The 21,131-nt window shown below is 49.8% G+C and overlaps 1 protein-coding gene across 1 annotated transcript; it reads left to right on the top strand.

The window, feature by feature from the left end:
• Positions 1-1,737: 1,737 nt before the first annotated feature.
• Positions 1,738-21,116, top strand: PRPF8 (pre-mRNA processing factor 8). The gene is made up of 42 exons (XM_026047996.1): positions 1,738-1,837; positions 1,917-2,085; positions 2,423-2,587; positions 2,691-2,909; positions 3,279-3,491; positions 3,722-3,847; positions 3,925-4,030; positions 4,578-4,768; positions 4,970-5,089; positions 5,168-5,357; positions 5,673-5,792; positions 6,347-6,481; positions 6,566-6,695; positions 7,063-7,259; positions 7,366-7,572; positions 7,661-7,824; positions 8,236-8,362; positions 8,489-8,681; positions 9,058-9,245; positions 9,452-9,690; positions 10,242-10,388; positions 10,653-10,863; positions 11,439-11,555; positions 11,639-11,886; positions 12,067-12,246; positions 12,782-12,917; positions 13,517-13,686; positions 13,970-14,099; positions 14,274-14,420; positions 14,658-14,818; positions 15,457-15,648; positions 16,267-16,504; positions 16,749-16,877; positions 17,382-17,495; positions 17,622-17,795; positions 18,055-18,248; positions 18,587-18,826; positions 18,917-19,058; positions 19,457-19,597; positions 19,880-20,019; positions 20,225-20,427; positions 20,873-21,116. The coding sequence occupies exons 1-42, from the start codon at positions 1,738-1,740 to the stop codon at positions 21,025-21,027; spliced, it is 7,008 nt and encodes a 2,335-aa protein (XP_025903781.1). The 3' UTR covers positions 21,028-21,116.
• Positions 21,117-21,131: the final 15 nt, after the last annotated feature.

Below are 21,131 nucleotides of genomic sequence, written 5' to 3' on the forward strand. Positions count from 1 at the left end.
AATTAACAGCAAAACACTCTCACCTTGTAATTAGCTCCCTTGATTAAGATGGAGGGAAGGGAAAGGAGCAGTTGCCAGGGCCGAGGGATGGGCTGAGGGAGCGTGGGCAGCACCGTGGGCAGGTTTAAGTGACTCACGAAGCAGGACCAAGTGTCCCCAGCATGGGTGGCCTCCCTGGAGCCTCCCCAGCTTCTGCTCCCGGGGGAACCGGCAGCGTTTGGGGTGATGTTGCTGCCCGGTGTCGCTGCCTGGTACCAGTGACGCCTGGGGCAGTGCTGGAGCCGCTGCCCGGGGCTCTTCCCATGCCTGGAGCGACTGTTTGGGATGGTACCTGTGGCTGAGGTGACACTGGTGGCAGTCCCAGCGCCAGGGTGGTACTGCTGCTGGGAACGATGCTCAAGGCGGTACCCGTGCCTGGGGCTGTATGGCTGTCCTGGGATGATGCTCGGGGTGGTACCACTGCCTGGGGCAGTACCAGTGCTCAGGTTGACATTTGGGGCGGTGCCGCTGCCCGGGATAGTGCTCGGAGCGGTACCAGTGCGTGAGGCAGAACCGGTGCAGGGAGGAGGCTGGGGGCGGTACCGCTGCCCGGGGCGGTACTGGTGGCCGGGGTGGTAGAGATGCCTTGGGACGATCCTCGGGGCGGTGCGGGTGCCCAGGACAGTGCTCCGGGCGATACTGGTGGTTGAGGGCGCTGTCCGGGGCGGTACCGGTGGCCGGGACGATGCCCGGGGCGGTACCGGTACCGGTGATGGAGGGAGAGGCCGGTTGGACGGAGCGTGCCCGGGCTCGGGGAGCAGCCGCCGGCTCCTGCTCGCACCTGCGCGCCTTTCCAGCGTCGCCGCTTCCCTAGGGAAAAGGGGGGACGCAGGACGGGGCGACGCGGGGGTGGCAGATGGGCCGGGTTTGGGGGGAATGGGGCGGAACTGGGGGGCATTTATGGGAATGAAGAGCCCTGCACGCTGGCGGGGCAGCACTCGCACTGACACCAGCCTTTGATAAACGGTTGGAAACGAAACGTCTCGAGGGTCTCTCGGGGGGAAAGGAGCCCACGGGCACCAGAATCGTTAGGGCTGGAAAAGACGCCCAGGGTCATTGACTCCAACCCGTCTTGACGCCCTGTCCTCCTGGGAGACCCCCCCCCGTGCCTCCCCGGACCGCACGGAGGGTCCCCCCGCCCCACAGGACGACACGGGGGGTCCCCGAGCCCCCCACGGGGACCCCCCGACCGCGGAGCCCCACGGAGCAGCCCACGCCCCCCCCGACAGCCACGGCCAGTGACGTATTTGGATGGACTGGGCCTTGTCCAATCACTGCCATCGTCGCTCTTCACCCGTCCACCAATGGAAACGCCTGGAGGGCGGGACCGGAGCGGGACGCTCTCCCTATCGGAAGTGCATTGCGCGCGCGGCTTCCTTTCCACTTCCTCTTGCCCCGCCTTCCCCAGCGCTCCTGCGCGCTCTGACGGGCTGCGGCAGCTGCCAGTGAGACAGCTCGGAAGCTGATTGGGCGCGCCTCTCCACGGCGCCCCGCCCACATCCGGGTCTCCGAGGCGCGGGGGCGACGGGCCTGGGCCGCCATTGTGGTGGGGAGAGACGCGGGGCGATAACGGAAACGTAACGTAACGGTAACGGAAACGTAACGGTAACGGTAACGGAAACGTAACGGTAACGTAGCGGTTGCGTAGCGTAACGTAACGGCAGCGCCTCCCCGCTCTGCGCCCGCAGGAGCGTCGCCATGGCCGCCGTGTTCCCGTTCCGCGGCGGCTGCGCCCCGGTGCCCACCCCGCTGGCGCCGCTGCCCGACTACATGTCCGAGGAGAAGCTGCAGGAGAAGGGTGCGTAGGGCCCCGCGCCCCCGGCCCCGGTCCCCCCCGCTCCGCGCCCGCCTCACGCGCGGCCCCTCTGCCCCCGCAGCCCGCAAGTGGCAGCAGCTGCAGGCCAAGCGCTACGCGGAGAAGAGGAAATTCGGCTTCGTGGACGCGCAGAAGGAGGACATGCCCCCCGAGCACGTCCGCAAGATCATCCGCGACCACGGCGACATGACCAACAGGAAGTTCCGCCACGACAAGCGCGTCTACCTGGGGTAACGCCGGCCCCCGCGCTGCCCCGCGGGCTCCTCTCTGGTGTCCCCTCGCTGCTTCCTGCAAGGAGAGGCCTCTTGGAAGCGCTTTGGGTGTCGCTCGCTCACAGGGAGCGGTGTAGCAGCTTGGGAGAGATGTGATTTTTCACTTGTGCGGTAGGGAAGAATATGAGCAAAGGATGCGTTTGCTTTGAATTTTTAGGAGAAACATTACGCCGTTTAGCAGATATGTCTTAAATGCAATTTGAGGAAATGTGTGAGGTGGCCAGCACATGTTTTTTTGGGTGGCTAATATATGTTATTTATGCTTCTTTGGTTTTCCTTTTCCTTCTGCTCGCAGGGCTCTGAAGTACATGCCTCACGCAGTTCTGAAGCTCTTGGAGAACATGCCCATGCCTTGGGAACAAATCAGAGATGTCCCGGTCTTGTACCACATCACGGGCGCCATCTCCTTCGTGAACGAGATCCCCTGGGTCATAGAGCCGGTGTACATCGCGCAGTGGGGGTGAGCACCCACTTCCTTACTCCCTGAGGGGAGAACTCCTGAGTAACACCTCTTGGATCCGCACTGATGCGGCACTGCGCTTAACCGTCTTGGTTTCTGTCAGGTCCATGTGGATTATGATGAGGCGAGAGAAGAGGGATAGGCGTCACTTCAAGAGGATGAGATTCCCTCCGTTCGACGATGAGGAGCCGCCTCTGGATTATGCCGATAACATCCTGGATGTAGAGCCCCTGGAAGCAATCCAGCTTGAGCTGGACCCAGAGGAAGATGCTCCTGTGTTGGACTGGTTCTATGACCACCAGCCGCTGAAGGACAACAGGAAGTATGTACATGGACGTGAATATGAAAATCCCTATTTTTAAATAGGAATTTTAATAGGCGTTTGTTAGGAGTGCCCTTACACGCCAAAGTTTTTTGAGTGTGACTTCAGGGGTTGGTGTGTCAGTCTGGATTTGGAGAAACTGGAGCAGTCAGTAACTGCTGGGTGGCTGTGGTCCACGAAGGCCTCAAGCAATCCTTCCACCCCCTCTTTTGTCTAGTGGGGCCCAGGCATTGACTCTCTTTACCTTTTTTTCTTTTTTTTCCTATAAATGTCAGACAGTGAAAGTGTGTTTATGGTTTTGGTTCTTTGGTAAAGGCCTTGTTGTGTTCCGCCTCTGAAGTGAGTGCCCTGTGCTTTGTTCCTTCACAGGTACGTGAACGGTTCCACATACCAGCGTTGGCAGTTTACGCTGCCAATGATGTCCACGTTGTACCGGTTGGCCAACCAACTGCTCACTGACCTTGTGGATGACAACTACTTCTACCTGTTTGACCTGAAAGCGTTCTTCACCTCCAAGGCCCTGAACATGGCTATTCCTGGAGGTCCCAAGTTTGAACCTCTCGTTAGAGATATCAATCTTCAGTAAGTGTTGAGTTTAGGAGGAAAAATAGGTACCTGTCTGGGTGTTGGGAGGTCCTTGCAACTTGCACTGGCTGTTCTGTCTGTGATGCACTCGTTAAAAAAGTTGAGTGATTGTTAGTGTCAAGAGGAGGCTCAGGGAAGAGGGCTGGTATCACACCTCTATTCAAAGATGTTTGCCTTTCTGTTCTGCCTGAACATTTGTATGACAACTTCCTTTTGTCTCATTCGAGGGATGAAGACTGGAATGAATTTAACGACATCAACAAAATTATCATCAGGCAGCCGATCAGGACAGAGTACAAAATTGCTTTCCCATACCTGTACAATAACCTGCCACACCACGTCCACCTGACCTGGTAAGTGCAGCAGCTTCAGGAGCAGGGAGAGAAGGGCAGAGCTGTGAGGATGCTCTGACACTTGTTGTGTGTTGTAGGTACCATACTCCAAATGTCGTTTTCATCAAGACAGAAGATCCCGATCTCCCAGCTTTTTACTTTGATCCGCTGATCAATCCCATTTCACACAGACATTCTGTCAAGGTGAGTACCATCCAAGAGAGACAGTGTAGATAGAAAGAGTACCCATAGGAGAGCTCCTTTTGGCCATGATAAACTCTGCATGTTGAGGGCATAGGGCCTTTCGCAGCTTGTGGTAACACTGCTTTGGCAGTGATGCAGATGTGTGGGTATTTCAGGAGAAGGCATAAGCCCTTTCACAGAAAGCCCGTGTCATCCACCCTTGCATTCCTTCTTGTCTTCTGGAGTTGCATAAAGTTATGTGCTTTGGTCTTTGCACGGTCAGTCCAATTATCTGCGTAATTATCAGTATTATTTTAGATCTTTTCAGTGAGGTTATTTGTTTTTGAGTGCTCTCAGGGCATTCATGGAGCTGCCATCTCCCCTGACTTTCCCCATAACAGGGGTGCAGTAGCCAGACACAGTTCTTGGGGCCTGTTGCTGCCTTGCAGACTCTTTTATTGCCCTCTCCACTAATCAGGACAGTCAGTGTTTTCCCATATCAGCACAGAGAGGTCAGGCTCCTTATCCAACTCAACTGAACTGACAACTTGGCGCGTCTGCTTTTTAGAGTCAGGAACCATTGCCTGATGATGATGAAGAGTTTGAGTTGCCGGAGTTTGTGGAGCCTTTCCTGAAGGATACTCCGCTCTACACAGACAATACAGCCAATGGCATTGCCCTGCTGTGGGCCCCACGGCCCTTCAACTTGAGGTCTGGCAGGACTCGGAGAGCTCTGGACATTCCACTCGTCAAGAACTGGTGCGTTCTCCTCTGGAGGGTGGAGGTCATCTCCTGATTGTAATGTTATAGTGTTGTTAAAAATGAAAATAGAGAACCTGTGGTGGATGGGTGACTGGTTTGTACAGACTTTAGGAATGTTTTCTGGACTTGGACAAGGGAGTCTTGTCCTTTTTGAGGATCGTAAGTTACCTGAAAATGTGAACTATGGCTTATTCCCAGGTATCGTGAGCACTGCCCAGCAGGCCAACCAGTGAAAGTGCGAGTCTCCTATCAGAAGTTACTGAAATACTATGTTCTGAATGCACTCAAGCACAGACCCCCCAAGGCCCAGAAGAAGAGGTAAGTGAGAACCTGCTTGGTGGTGAGCTTCGGGTCTGTGTAGGGGACAAAGCTGATCACATTCCCTACTCTCTTCAGGTACCTGTTCCGCTCTTTCAAGGCCACGAAATTTTTCCAGTCCACCAAGTTAGACTGGGTGGAAGTTGGCCTGCAAGTGTGTCGCCAGGGCTACAATATGCTGAACCTGCTGATCCACAGAAAGAACCTGAACTACCTTCACCTGGATTACAACTTCAACCTGAAGCCAGTGAAGACTCTCACCACAAAGGTATCAGTCCACATGACTTTACACTCAAGTAAAATTTACCTGAAGATCCAAATATTCACAGTAATACTGGCCCTGCTGCCTCGCTTTTCAGTTCACCTTTAGGCAAGGTTTTTGGCTTGAGAATTCCTGAAACCGAGTTCTGTACCATGTGTATGGCTTCTCAGAATTCTTTTAATACCATTTTAGCAATTTATAAGAACTATTCTTATAGAAGACTGCCAGATGTCTGTTTTACACGCTGACTAACTGGGGGTTGTTTTGGTTCTTATGTAACATAGTTATATAAATCCTGGATCTTTGTTTCTATTTTTCCAGGAAAGAAAAAAGTCCCGATTTGGTAATGCTTTCCATCTGTGCCGAGAAGTTCTGCGGCTAACGAAGTTGGTGGTGGACAGCCATGTCCAATACAGGCTTGGAAATGTGGATGCCTTTCAGGTAGGCTCTTATCCTGAAGAACAAGGACAACGATGAAAGCGTACAACGTTTTGGGAAATTTTGCTGTTTATACTAGTTTATAAGCTTCAGCATTTATATGAAAAAGAAACAGGAGCATGGCATAACGTACTCTGCTTCTGGCCGTAGAATAAACCTGCATTCTTGAGGCAACATGTGCAGCGTTTAGTGATCAATACGTATAATACCTGAAGGGTGAATGTAGTGGGGGGGGGAGCCAAGCTCTTCTCAGTGGTCGCCAGTGATGGGACAAGGGGCAATGGGTGTTAGTTGAAAACCAGGCAGTTCGATCTCCATATGAGGAAGAACTTCTTGACTGTGAGGGTGACAGAGCCCTGGCACAGGCTGCCCAGGGAGGTTGTGGAGTCTCCTTCTCTGGAGATCTTCCAGACCCACCTGGATGCCACCCTGGGCTGTGTGCTGTAGGTGTCCCTGCTGGAGCAGGGGGGTGTAGGACTAGATGATCTCTAGAGGTCCCTACCAACCTCAACCATCCTGTGATTCCGTGATCTCTGATAGTGCTGCCTGTGTTTCAGTTGGCAGATGGCTTGCAGTACATCTTCGCCCATGTGGGTCAGCTGACAGGAATGTACAGATACAAGTACAAATTGATGAGGCAGATTCGCATGTGCAAGGACCTGAAACATCTCATCTATTACAGATTTAACACGGTAAGGTTCACTTTTCCTGGTAAAATGAGCATCAGGGGAGGGATTCTGGAGTGTCCTGCTGTTACCACGCCCTTTTTCTTTAAGGGCCCCGTGGGCAAAGGTCCTGGCTGTGGCTTCTGGGCTCCAGGCTGGAGAGTGTGGCTGTTCTTCATGAGGGGCATCACGCCACTTCTGGAACGCTGGCTGGGGAATCTGCTGGCTAGGCAGTTTGAAGGTCAGTGCACTCTGTAAATCTTGGATGCGGGAGGAGTGTGTGGTGAAGATTATTGCTGTTTACTGCTCAACTTGAACTCCAGTTCTCTTTTCCAAGTGGTGGGTTGGGCCCACACTCCATGTCAACCCTAAGAGATAATGACAGGTTTACACCTCTTAAGGCTGGCACCTACAGAAGAGATTCCAAATGGAAGTGCAGATCCCTGTTCCACATCTTCCTCGACATCTTTTCCAAACTCAGCAGTTCCCTAGTGACAGTTTACTTTTTTCAGACGTGCTGCACTCCTGCAGGAGACTCCTCCGTTGGGAAGAAGAGGAGCGCTGGTGCAGGGCTGTGTGGATTCTTGAAGTACTTGTTTTTTTCCCAGGCCGTCACTCAAAGGGTGTAGCAAAAACTGTTACGAAGCAGCGTGTGGAGTCCCACTTTGACCTGGAACTGAGAGCAGCTGTTATGCACGACATCCTGGATATGATGCCAGAAGGGATCAAACAGAACAAAGCCAGAACCATTCTGCAGCATTTAAGTGAGGCTTGGCGGTGCTGGAAGGCCAACATTCCTTGGAAAGTAAGTCCTTTGCTTGGCCTTTCCATTCTGTTCAATTTTAACATCTCCCGGGAAGAACTGCTCTCATAAAGGCTCTTGCTTTCCTAATGTTACTGTCGCTCCCCAGGTGCCTGGGCTGCCCACTCCTATTGAGAACATGATCTTGAGGTACGTGAAGGCAAAGGCTGACTGGTGGACAAATACAGCTCACTACAACAGGGAGCGGATCCGTCGCGGTGCCACAGTGGACAAGACTGTCTGCAAGAAGAATCTGGGCCGGCTGACCAGACTCTACCTGAAAGCTGAGCAGGAACGGCAACATAATTACTTGAAGGTACTTAGGTCCTGTTGAAGCTGCCCAAATTGGTGCTCTTTTCCTAGGGAGATTTTCACGTGCTAACAGTGCTGTTGTGCTTGTGCAGGACGGGCCTTACATCACTGCAGAAGAGGCTGTTGCTGTGTACACAACGACCGTGCACTGGCTGGAAAGCAGGAGATTCTCACCCATTCCGTTTCCTCCGCTTTCCTACAAGCACGACACAAAATTGCTCATATTGGCCCTGGAAAGGCTGAAGGAAGCCTACAGGTAAGAAGTGGAAAAAAAATGTGTTCTTCTGGAGACAGGGCAAAAAGGCTTCTGCAGCTGTTATGTTAGCAGCTCTTCCTGGAAGCAGCTGTTCCTTTTGTTCTTCTCCCACTGCTATTAAGTGTTTTTTTTTTTTTTCTCGATTCAACTCTCTTGTTCCATCAGTTTATGGAATTCTGTCAGTTTATCTCAGAAAGGAAACAAAGTGTGTAGGCCCACTCCAAAGTGCTGCTGTTTGATTTTTCTTGTTTTAATTATGTTTAAATTGTTTTAGGTAGTCGTAACAAACATTATGACTTTTAAAGAATTAAAGATCTTGTCTTGACCTGCTTACTCGGAGAGCATCATTTAATGCAGTGGCTGTTCACTTGGTCATACTTGGGTGTATGAGCTGTTCTTCTTGTTTTTCAGTGTCAAATCTCGCCTGAATCAGTCACAGAGAGAAGAGCTGGGCTTAATTGAACAAGCCTACGATAATCCCCACGAGGCTCTGTCTAGGATCAAACGACACCTTTTAACTCAGAGAGCCTTCAAGGAGGTAAGTGTCCTGCCAGGGAATACTGAAACTTGCTCTGCATTCAGGAGCTAAACGACACTAAGGCTGTCGAGGGGACCTTGCCTTCTCTGTCAAGTAGAAGCCTCAGCTATGCCTCCTCTTCACTAGGTGGGTATTGAGTTCATGGATCTCTACAGCCACTTAGTTCCTGTGTATGATGTTGAGCCCCTGGAGAAAATCACGGATGCCTATCTGGATCAGTACCTGTGGTATGAGGCTGATAAGCGACGACTCTTCCCTCCTTGGATCAAGCCTGCTGACACTGAGCCTCCTCCACTGTTAGTGTACAAGTGGTGCCAAGGTTAGCGGGAGTTTTGTTTTCCATACTGAAATGGGGAGGGATATCTCTTTGTTTTAAAGTGGGAACTTTCTTTTGGAGTGCTTCTTGGGACTTGAGTTTTCACATTTGCAGCTTGCAATCGGTTACATGACCATTATGCCTAAAGGTTTTACCTTGGTAGATTAGCATATGTAATATGTACATACTGGAGATATCTCGCATAGCATTTGCAATTGATAACATAGGTTTCTTCCCATCTCTGGATGAGCGAGGAAGGACCAGAGGCCAAAAAAAGCAGAAATCTGAAGTAAATCTGTTGACTTTTTGTGCACAGAAAGGTACTGCTATACTCTGAGAATGGTATCGTTTCAGATAACAGACTTGTTTGTCTCTTCAGGGATTAATAATCTGCAAGACGTTTGGGAAACGAGTGAAGGTGAATGCAACGTGATGCTGGAATCTCGATTTGAGAAGATGTATGAGAAGATCGATCTGACGCTGCTCAACAGGCTCTTGCGTCTCATTGTTGATCACAACATTGCTGACTACATGACAGCCAAGAACAACGTGGTCATCAACTATAAGGTGATGTTTCTTGTCTGGAAAGGGGACGTGCTGAATTGTAAAATGGAGAGATCTGGGATCCATGCGATAGGAGGGCACTTAAGACTTGTCAGAGAAAGAAGTGATTAGGGAATAATAAAAACCTTTGGGTGCTGAAGAGTTGAAGTAAAAGGTGTCTGGTGGGACTTTTACAGTCAGGTTCTTATATTTCCCCTTTGCTTCTTCAGGACATGAATCACACCAACTCCTATGGGATTATTCGTGGGCTGCAGTTTGCTTCTTTCATCGTCCAGTATTATGGGCTGGTGATGGACCTGCTGGTGCTGGGTCTGCACCGTGCCAGTGAAATGGCAGGGCCTCCCCAGATGCCAAATGACTTCCTGAGTTTCCAAGACATTGCTACTGAGGTGGCCCATCCCATTCGCCTCTTCTGCAGATACATTGACCGTATTCACATCTTCTTCAGGTGAGAGCTCTCTGACATCCTCTGCTGAACTTTTTGCTCTGTTTTACAGCAAATGCTCTGAAAAGGCTCTCTGTTTCAGGAACATGAATGTGCTTCTCTGCCATACGTTTTTCCCCATCTTCTAAGAAAGATCGGGACTATCTGAAGTGACCGACTTTTGAGAGCAACTGGATGTCCAGATGCTGCCTTTCGCTTTCCTAATTCATTGTATTAAGAGAGGATTTTTTTTCTTTTTCCACACACTGGAGCAGTAGAAAAGCAGAAGCATCAACATTCAGATTGTTACAGATTTTTCTACAGACAAATAAGCCTTTTCTTGCTTCTTAGCAAGCAGATATAGAATTCTGTGGTTGTTCATGCCAAGATACCACAGTCATGGTGTAGTTTGTGCTCATGAAATTGAAGTCTCTTCTTTTTGGGAAGATTCAGGGATTGGACAGTTCCCCACAGATGTCTGTGGCCAATAGCTGTCCATAAACAGGGTGTCTAGGCTGGCTGATGTTCTGGGGAATTTGTCACGTAACTCCAGATCCTTTTCTATGAATTTCCAGGTTTACAGCAGATGAGGCAAGAGATTTGATCCAGCGCTACCTGACAGAGCACCCAGATCCCAACAATGAGAACATTGTAGGCTACAATAACAAGAAATGTTGGCCCCGGGATGCTCGGATGCGCCTCATGAAGCACGATGTCAACCTGTAAGTGCTACACCGAGAAACAAATGGTGGAATAAGATCAGTTATGATAAATAAGTACTAGAGACTGTGATAGGCAAGTGCTCAGGGAACAATGATGAGATGAGCTAAGGGGTCTCCGCTGTAGTTCTGATACGGGATGATGGTTGTACATGATGATGGGAGACTGTATATTGCTAGGAAAGCATTGAAAAGCCCGTACAGTTTGTGTGTCACTTCTTTAAGAGACTGCCTTGCCTCACTGTGTGTATATGTCTGTCTTTTCAGTGGTCGTGCTGTGTTCTGGGATATCAAGAACCGCTTGCCTCGCTCAGTCACCACAGTGCAGTGGGAGAACAGCTTCGTATCTGTTTACAGCAAAGATAACCCCAACTTGCTGTTCAACATGTGTGGGTTTGAATGCCGCATCTTGCCCAAGTGCCGCACCAGCTATGAGGAGTTCACTCACAAGGATGGGGTCTGGAACCTGCAGAATGAGGTAATGTGAAGTTGGTAGGGTGGGAGGATAGCCCTGCTGTACCCATACCTGCCTTTCGAGCAGAGCTTATTGCTGCTTCCAAGAGTAGGGCGAGGAAGTTTCATCTCCATATGAGGAAGAACTTCTTTCCTGTGAGGGTGCCAGAGACCTGGAACAGGCTGCCCAGAGAGGTTCTGGAGTCTCCTTCTCTGGAGATCTTCAAAACCCGCCTGGATGCCACCCTGTGCCACATGATGCTCTGGGTGTCCCTGTTTGAGCAGAGAGGTTGGAGTAGATGATCTCTAGAGGTCCCTTCCAAACTCAGCCACTCTGTGATTCTGTGAAGGGTGCAGCATTACATATTGGCCATCTGTGTGACTTGAACCATTGGCAGGAAGAGTGGATGTTAACTAAGTTATTTTTTTACTTATTGGAATGAGTGGGAACTGCATGGCTAGGGTTGAAGGCTAACCTGAAAGTCTAGTCAGGTTAGAAGTGATCACATTTTCTAAACGTGTGACTGTGGGAGCTCAGCTTCCTGCCTCTGCTGGAGAGAAAGCTCCACAGAGAGAACAAATTGCCCCGTGCTCTCGTAGGTGACCAAGGAGCGCACAGCTCAGTGCTTCCTGCGTGTGGATGACGAGTCTATGCAGAGGTTTCACAACAGAGTGAGGCAGATCCTCATGGCGTCTGGCTCCACAACCTTCACTAAGGTAAGGTGGGAGGAAGATGTGTTTCAGAGCTTTCTCCCCAGGCACTGCGAGGACAGGGATTGATCATTTCTTTTCCTTTCTAGATTGTCAATAAATGGAATACAGCCCTGATTGGTTTGATGACATATTTCCGGGAAGCTGTTGTAAATACTCAGGAGTTGCTTGATTTACTGGTGAAGTGTGAGAATAAAATCCAGACTCGTATTAAAATTGGTCTGAATTCCAAGATGCCCAGCCGTTTCCCACCTGTGGTGTTTTACACCCCTAAAGAACTAGGCGGGCTGGGCATGCTGTCCATGGGTCATGTTCTCATTCCACAGTCTGACCTGAGGTGAGTTTTGTTGGGTGTTCTATGTTCTTCCCCATAAAAATACCTGAGAATGCTAAATCTCATGCCTTGTCCTAGAGACAGGATGTTGTCACTGTCTTGTGTTGCCTTCACAAGTCACACAGGCATGAACTACTGTAAAGCCCCATCACTCCTACTCATTTTGGTATCTCTTTGCTCCAGGTGGTCCAAGCAGACAGATGTTGGCATCACTCACTTCCGCTCCGGAATGAGTCATGAGGAGGACCAGCTGATCCCAAACTTGTATCGTTACATTCAGCCATGGGAGAGTGAATTCATTGACTCCCAGAGAGTTTGGGCAGAATATGCCCTCAAACGACAAGAGGCTATCGCCCAGAACAGGTACATTTCCATGTGCAAGCAGATCTGTGGAGTGGTCTGGCACACAGCCAGGGGTGAGAAGACTTGCACTGTGTCCAGGTTCTGGAGACCCAGTTGGATCCATGGCAGGAGCTGCTGCTCTCAACTTCGGGGACGAGGTGTGGGCACTGCAAGCAGATACCTGACTCAGTACAAAGTCTGAGGGGGAAATGATATGCCGGGGTGCCAGAAAGAAGTAGTATCAAACCACAAGTGTGAGGGGAAAACAATGTGCCAGAAGGAGATAGCATCAAACCACAAAATCTGAAGAGGAAATGATGTGCCAGGGGTGCCAAAAAGAAGTAGCATCAAACCCATTTGCAGTTAGTTCTGTAGGCTTGTAAGGCCAAGCATTTTCTGTCACCTCTGGGTGCTTGGCATTTTAAAGCCTCTCTTGCTAGAGCCCCAAAGCCATATTATTTCCATGGCCTCATCTCACTACTCACTCATGATTCCCTCTTGGGAAATTGCAAGGTAACAAAGTGCACATGGGGATTTTATTACTATCTTTTTTCAGACGTTTGACACTGGAGGACCTGGAGGACTCCTGGGACAGGGGCATTCCTCGTATTAACACCCTTTTCCAGAAGGACCGACACACCCTAGCCTACGATAAAGGATGGAGAGTCAGGACTGACTTCAAACAGTATCAGGTATTGACTGGGAATTTCTCTAGCTGAGTGCAAGGTTCAAACAGCTCTTCCTTCAGTGCGCTTTCACCTTGCGTTATTGCAGGTACACTGTCCTTGCTCGTGTGCTGCAGGAAGAACTTGGAGCTATGTGTTGGGAGTAATAGAAGCTGCTGAGAACCATATATTTTGGGATCTAGCTAGTCCCTTTTAAAAGTGTCTATGTAGATTGCAGTGTCTCAGGGAATGCTATTCTTAACTCAGCTACATCTTAAGAAATCAGTTCCAGAGAGGAAAAAAAAAAAGACCCTAGCACAAGTATTGCCAAGTCTTGAAGCTTTTACTTAAGGCCTTTAATGGTGGTTCTGCAGATGGCCAGTGCCTGAAAGATGAAATCCTCATCCTAGCTGCTCACCTGGTCTAAATTGTCTACTAGGAGTGATTAAACTGACCGTGTGGATAAGCTGTGTTCTGTGTCCTCTACAGCCGTGAGCACAAGGCGTTTTACTTACTAGCTGATATCATCTTGTTTCCTAAAATTAGTGATTTTTCTTGCCAGTGCAGCCAGGTTAAATGATACAAATACAAAGCTGGTTTGGTCACTAGTAGCCTCTTGTCTGCAGGTCCTCAAACAGAACCCATTCTGGTGGACACACCAGCGCCATGATGGGAAGCTCTGGAACCTGAACAACTACCGTACGGATATGATCCAGGCACTTGGTGGAGTGGAGGGGATCCTGGAGCACACACTCTTTAAGGGCACTTACTTCCCCACATGGGAGGGTCTCTTCTGGTAAGGGAAACCTTGGTCTGGTCTTGTTGTGTGAACTGGAGCTTGGGATGCCCCAGGAGGAGTCCTTGGCTGCTTCACTTGAGCCAGTCTGTTTTCTCTGTTGATCAGTTGTAAGGACACGTGGGATTGGACTTCTCCGCCCAAATCCTTGGAGATTTCTTTGCCTTAAACACTTTCCTGTTCTTCCACTCTTTTCTTTGTGTGCTTCCTGCCTCTTGGAGCATTTGGCATTCGGCAGTGAGAAGAGACATGTTGTGCATGTGATTGTGTTGCTCCTTTTCAGGGAAAAGGCCAGTGGTTTTGAGGAGTCCATGAAGTGGAAGAAGCTGACGAATGCCCAGAGGTCGGGTTTGAACCAAATTCCAAACAGAAGATTCACGCTGTGGTGGTCTCCTACCATTAACAGAGCCAACGTAAGGACCTGGATTTTGTGCCTGTATTAACTTCTGCTGAATCATGCAGATCTGCAGCAGAACTCTGCATACAGTTGAACCATTAATTCTAAACCTCCATAGCAGGGAGGGTTCTGTTTCTAAGTTTCACCAAGTGTGCTTTTGCATTTTCTCATCACTGCTTTTCCTTTGCAGGTGTACGTTGGGTTTCAGGTGCAGCTGGATTTGACAGGCATCTTCATGCATGGCAAGATCCCCACGCTGAAGATTTCCCTCATTCAGATTTTCCGAGCTCACTTGTGGCAGAAGATCCACGAGAGCATCGTAATGGACTTGTGTCAGGTTAGCAGCACGTTGGCCAGGTCTGCCTCTGTGGGGATGGAGCCACGCTCCTTGTGTAACAACAGCCTTCTGCTAGACATAGAGATTGTCTCAAATTTTAGCAAGACAGTAACCTCTCCAGCGATTTGCTAGGGAAGGGGATGAAATTGGATTTTCCTGGGTCCCTGTTTTAGCTCTTTGTTGAGGATAGATTTCTTCAGCTGCCTACTTGAACATAACTTATTGCCTTCTCCCCAGGTGTTTGATCAAGAGCTGGATGCTCTGGAGATTGAGACAGTGCAGAAGGAGACCATCCATCCTAGGAAATCATACAAGATGAATTCCTCCTGTGCAGATATCCTCCTCTTTGCTTCCTACAAATGGAATGTGTCACGTCCATCACTGCTGGCAGATTCCAAGTGAGCGTTTCTTTTTTCTCTGTCGTTGATCTTGCTGCTGCAAAGCTGCTGAGCCTGTCATGCTGAGCCAGAGACCTTGTCTCTTAGTGCGTGGGATTTAAGGACACAAGAGGACAGAGTCATGCCTGATAGACTGCAGAGCTAGTTCGTATAGATGGTTGCAGCATGACCTAGCACTGTCTTTTGCAAAATAGGAAGAATTTTCTGCTGTTGCAGTTGTGCTTTCTCCTGAGTCAAGCTCAGGAGCTCTAAATGCTTCTAGAAAGCCTTACTGAGTATTTCTGTCCTGAAACCACTGTGGAGTGGCACAGCTTGCACCCATACCATATGTGGTTCATCTGCATCATCAGTAGACATTCACCAAGCGACACAACCATCATAGGAGAGAAGTCATTAGCTTTGTTCTTTAGCCCTGCGATTGAAACTCACAGGCTGAGGGTTTCTCTTCAACAGCTTCTGCATTCATTTGCTCTAGGAAGAGGGCAGTATAACCTCCTCCTAGGAAGGCACACAGGTGGCAGCTGGCTTTGGTGTTCAGGCTTGGTCTTCTGTCACTGGTTTGTTACTGTCTGTTAAGTGCAGGAACTGTAGGGTGGTTTGAGGCAAAATGGATTTGTTGTGGCTTGTTTTTTCCTTAGAGATGTGATGGACAGCACCACCACTCAGAAGTACTGGATAGATATCCAGCTGCGCTGGGGAGATTATGATTCTCACGACATTGAGCGCTACGCGAGAGCCAAGTTCCTCGACTACACCACAGACAACATGAGTATCTATCCGTCTCCCACGGGTGTGCTCATTGCCATCGATCTGGCCTACAACTTGCACAGGTGGGATCTGCAGCATTTGCATTTTAACTCTAAATGGCAGCTTGGGACTGTGTCTTGAGCTTCCATCTGAACAAGCAGCTTCTGATAGGGCTCGTGTTCCAGGAAGCAGCATGGGGTGAGATGGCAGAAGCTAGACTGGGATACAGCATCTGGGCAGCTCTCTCAGGTTCCCCAGTGCCTGCATTCAATAATAATGGTTCATTCCTCCCAGCTCGTTAATCATTTGTTTTCTGAGGACATCTGCCAGCCTGTTCCTGTGGTTGAAGAACTGGCCGTGTTTGAAGGCCTGCCGCACTAAGGGACAACTGCCATTCACTAGGGGAGATTGAGGGAGATGTCCCAGAAAGCAGGTGTCTCCTCCAAACTACTTGGAGAAGATGCAGCTTTTCTGGGACTGTAGCATATATATGTTTGTGGCATCCCACTGAAATGAAGCACAGGGGAAAGCAGTAGGTGAACAGTTCATGAGGAAGCCACAGGAGAAATCATATAGTTGTAGCATATTCAGTAGGCAGAAAGATAGCTGGCTATTGCATGAAAACGATTGTGTGTAGCTGTTGTCTCTTCATCTTGAAGCTGATGGCAACAACTGGGTCGTTCTGCTTGTTTTCTGCTCAGCGCTTACGGGAACTGGTTCCCTGGGAGCAAACCTCTGATCCAACAAGCCATGGCCAAAATTATGAAAGCGAACCCTGCGCTGTATGTGTTGAGGGAACGAATCCGCAAGGGCTTGCAGCTGTACTCGTCAGAGCCCACAGAACCCTACCTGTCCTCCCAGAACTACGGGGAGCTCTTCTCCAACCAGATCATCTGGTTTGTGGATGACACCAACGTGTACAGAGTGACCATTCACAAGGTGAGTGCTGCCATGTCTTTGTGAGGAAGGACAAGGACAAATACCCCGTGTCCAGGGTGCTTTTGTAGGTGAGAGTCATAGAAAAATGGGATTCAATGTGGACCAAAAGTTGTGCAGTATACACAGAACTTTTCATTTCTAGCACAGTTGCTGCTAAAAGTGCAGAGTGAGTTTGCTGTTGTGAAGTGCGTGGATGGGATATATCCCATCTCATTGTAATTTTCATTTTGGCTTATTTTCTCAGACTTTTGAAGGGAATTTGACCACAAAACCCATCAACGGGGCCATTTTCATCTTCAATCCCAGGACTGGACAGCTCTTCCTGAAGATCATCCATACATCTGTGTGGGCAGGACAGAAGCGTCTTGGGCAGGTGAGAATTTGGCTGCTTTTTCTGCTTGAGATGTGAACTAGAAATGGTCTCTGATTGCTTGGGATGCTTCCTAGAGCAGAAAGCATCGTGAGGGTCTTGAACACTCTCAAGAAATTTGGAAACTCAGTCTTTAGGACTAGAGGAAACGGCCACAAACTGAGGCACCAAAAGTTCCACAGGACTTATGTTTCCACAGGAACTTAAGAAAACACTTCTTGACAGTGAGGGTGACAGAGCCCTGGAACAGGCTGCCCAGAGAGGTTGTGGAGTTTCCTTCTTTGGAGATCTTCAAAACCCGCCTGGATGCAGCCCTGTGCCACGTGCTCTAGGTGACCCTGTATGAGCAGGGAGGGTTGGACTAGATGACCTCTGAGGTCCCTTCCAACCTTAAGCATTCTGTATCCTGTATGGAACCTGTGTTAAGACTTTCTCGTTGCAGAGGCATGGACACTCTGCTGTCAAGGTAGAGATATTCTTCCAACGTCGCTGTCTCTTTCTTTTTAGCTGGCCAAGTGGAAGACAGCTGAAGAAGTAGCTGCTTTGATCCGTTCGCTTCCTGTGGAGGAGCAGCCTAAACAGATCATAGTGACTCGGAAGGGCATGTTGGACCCACTTGAGGTAGCCATGCAGATACCATTGCCAGGCACTATAAAATCTGCAGAAGATTGCAGAACAGTTCTGTGTTCCTGTGAGGGAACAGTGTTTTGAGAAAAGCATGCATTCATTCCTCTTCTCAAACTCCAGGTGCACTTGCTGGATTTCCCCAATATTGTGATCAAAGGCTCAGAGCTGCAGCTGCCTTTCCAGGCCTGTCTGAAGGTGGAGAAGTTTGGTGATCTCATCTTGAAGGCTACTGAACCACAGATGGTTCTCTTCAACCTCTATGATGACTGGCTCAAAACCATCTCTTCCTACACGGTGAGGGCAGCTTATCTGGTCTGCATTTGACTTTCCCAGTGATGCATGAAACAAAAGCCAAGGGTTCAGAGATCCTTCCCCAGTCTTTGCTCAGGAAGTCCTGCTGCTAGCACTTGACCTGGATCTACCTGGGCCTTCCTTTGGGTTGATTCCTCTTGGACTTCTCATACAGTGTTGCTGTGCTGAAACAGAGGAGTACTAGGGCATGGTATGCAAGTTGTCGTTTTTCTGACTAGCTGCCTCTTTATTCCTCTCCAAGGCATTCTCACGTCTGATTCTGATTCTCCGGGCGCTACATGTCAATAACGATCGAGCCAAAGTTATTTTGAAACCGGACAAAACGACCATAACGGAGCCTCACCACATCTGGCCAACCCTGACGGATGAGGAGTGGATCAAGGTGGAAGTGCAGCTGAAGGATCTGATCCTTGCTGACTATGGCAAGAAGAACAAGTAAGTCAGTGACCTGCTACAAAAATCCTGCCAGCCTTTCCTTTCTGCTCGGGAGGCTGGTCAGAGAGGGCTCCTCAGAGAAAATGGAAGGTTTTCAGAGGCCTTCAGCTTCTGGAAACTGTTTATGAAGTGAACCACTTACTAGAAAGGCAGATAAAAATATCTGCACTGTATCTTTTCTAATCTGAACATCATATGATTTGGTCCTTCCTCTGCCAAAAATGCTGTGGTTTTGCTTCTCCTGTTGTCCTGCATTTATTTCTGAGCTTGTTTCTTGGTGAGAAGGGTCCAGAATTTACGTGGAAACTACTGATTTAGGTGATTTTTTTCTCTATCAGTGTGAACGTTGCATCCCTGACGCAGTCAGAGATCCGAGATATCATCCTGGGCATGGAGATCTCTGCCCCATCCCAGCAGAGGCAGCAGATTGCAGAGATTGAAAAGCAAACCAAGGAGCAGTCTCAGCTGACAGCCACACAGACCCGTACTGTTAACAAACATGGGGATGAAATAATCACCTCGACAACCAGCAACTATGAAACCCAAACGTTCTCCTCCAAGACCGAGTGGCGAGTCAGGTAGGAAGGCAGCTTAGGGCTGTTGTGCAGTAGAAAACATCAGAGTGCCCAGGAAGGAAGGACGCTCTCATAATTGTCTTCTCTTCACAGAGCAATTTCTGCTGCCAACCTCCACTTGAGAACAAACCACATCTATGTTTCATCAGACGATATAAAGGAAACAGGTTATACTTACATTCTTCCAAAGAATGTTTTGAAGAAATTTATCTGCATCTCAGATCTGCGGGCCCAGGTGAACCTGTGCAATGAGTCTGCTCCGGTTGTACTCCACACTGCTTGGGCACATTCCAGCCCTGGACAGTCGGCTCCCCTATGGAGCTCGCTGCTCTCTAAGGGCTGAGCTTGCTGCTGTCTATGGAGAGCTTTGTGCTGGAGGTAGACACCTGTGTTAGGGCTGAGCACACTTAAATTCTAGCCAGGCCCCGAAGGCTCCTGGCTTGGGTAGAAACTACTAGAACCGAGTAAGACCAGGAGGTTCCCTACCTCTAAGTAAAGTTCTTGCTGGCTAGTGGGTAACTTATCCCAGGAACTAAAAGCGTGGTGGTGCCCACTCCTCACCAGCATGGAAGGTGAGGAGGTCTTAGAGGAAGGTCTCCTACAGCCTTGTAAAGTGTGAGTTTGTGTTTCTAGATTGCAGGCTACCTGTATGGAGTGAGCCCTCCAGATAACCCCCAGGTGAAGGAGATCCGGTGCATTGTGATGGTACCTCAGTGGGGAACACACCAGACCGTGCATCTCCCAGGACAGCTGCCGCAGCATGAGTATCTCAAGGTGAGTCCAGCTTCTGCTCTGGATTATCTGCTCCAGGGTAAGAGATGGCAAGGTCTCGTGGCCCCACACTTGCAGCTCTACCGAGCTCACCTTGATAACCCATGTCTTTAGACCTCCTCTTGTTTGTTGCAGATGTTGGACTTCAAGGGCTTGGCCTGAATTTTGCCTCATTTGAGCTCAGATGAAAAAGAAGCTCGAGTCCCTGTGTGCTTTGTGCCATACTTGGAGCTATCTTTTAATAAATGTCTTTTATTTTTCTCTAATAACACTTCTTAATTTCAGGAAATGGAGCCTCTGGGCTGGATTCACACCCAACCAAATGAGTCCCCACAGCTCTCGCCACAAGATGTCACCACCCACGCCAAAGTCATGGCTGACAACCCGTCCTGGGATGGGGAGAAGACCATCATCATCACCTGCAGGTAAGAGGTGGCAAGGCTGTCGTGTGGCCTCTAACAGTGCTGAGACAACCTCTCAAGGTAGGTGTAGGTCGAGACCGCTGCACTGGAGAATACAGTGAAGTCTCAAACTGCAGATTTGTGGGGAAAGGAGCATTTCCTCGTTTCTGACTTCCCCTTCTTTCCTGGATTAACATCAAGTCTCCGTCTTTGTTTTCCTTGTGTTCAGTTTTACCCCAGGCTCCTGCACGCTGACAGCCTACAAACTGACCCCGAGCGGCTACGAGTGGGGCAGGCAGAATACGGACAAGGGCAACAACCCCAAGGGCTACCTGCCCTCCCATTACGAGAGGGTGCAGATGCTGCTGTCTGATCGTTTCCTTGGCTTCTTCATGGTTCCTGCGCAAGGGTCCTGGAACTACAACTTCATGGGTGAGCTGGGCTGCCTGGGGCGAGGGACAAGGAGGGAGGCAACTGGCCCATTCTGTGTATTGCTTGGTGGGGAGAAAGAAATAGCTCTTGAGGATGGTTTGTTACCAGGTTCTAAGGCTTGACCTACCTCTGAGTGACAAGCTGGGCTTACCATGGCCCTTCGTTAATGCAGTGGGCTGTCACCTCTGAATATTTTAGGCATCACAAAGCAAGCTCTTAGAGGGGAGAGAGAGAGATGAGAGCCCGCTGATGGTTCTAGATTGCAAAGTCCCCGTTTTTGTCAGGCGACAGAGAGGAGAAGGGGAGGGAAGGATAAGGATCCAGGGAGCAACATGAGTTTGATGAATTGCAAGAACAGGTGGCCTGGAAACAGCCCTGGGGGGGGATGATGTGTGGGGTCCCCATGGCGGTGCCGCTCTCACGGCCGCTCTGCCCTCCGTGCCAGGCGTGCGCCACGACCCCAACATGAAGTACGAGCTGCAGCTCGCCAACCCCAAGGAGTTCTACCACGAGGTGCACCGGCCCTCGCACTTCCTCAACTTCGCGCTACTGCAGGAGGGCGAGGTCTACTCCGCCGACCGCGAGGACCTCTACGCCTAGCCCCGTGCCCCGTGCCCCCTTCGTACTGTTGATATTCAACGGCCCCGCGCCCCTGTCCCCGCACCGCCACCCTGCGCTCTTCCCCCGCGTGGTTCAATAAACCT

This window comes from Nothoprocta perdicaria, unplaced genomic scaffold (assembly GCF_003342845.1).
Source record: "Nothoprocta perdicaria isolate Ctin4 unplaced genomic scaffold, notPer1 scaffold_50, whole genome shotgun sequence".
Taxonomy (NCBI): domain Eukaryota; kingdom Metazoa; phylum Chordata; class Aves; order Tinamiformes; family Tinamidae; genus Nothoprocta; species Nothoprocta perdicaria.

Bases quoted from the DNA above. Each gene is read 5' to 3' on its own strand.
- PRPF8 (XM_026047996.1), top strand. From the start codon at position 1,738: ATGGCCGCCGTGTTCCCGTTCCGCGGCGGCTGCGCCCCGGTGCCCACC. The intron at 11,556-11,638 runs GTAAGGTGGGAG...TTTCCTTTCTAG, and splicing joins GCTCCACAACCTTCACTAAG to ATTGTCAATAAATGGAATAC. The intron at 11,887-12,066 runs GTGAGTTTTGTT...TCTTTGCTCCAG, and splicing joins ATTCCACAGTCTGACCTGAG to GTGGTCCAAGCAGACAGATG.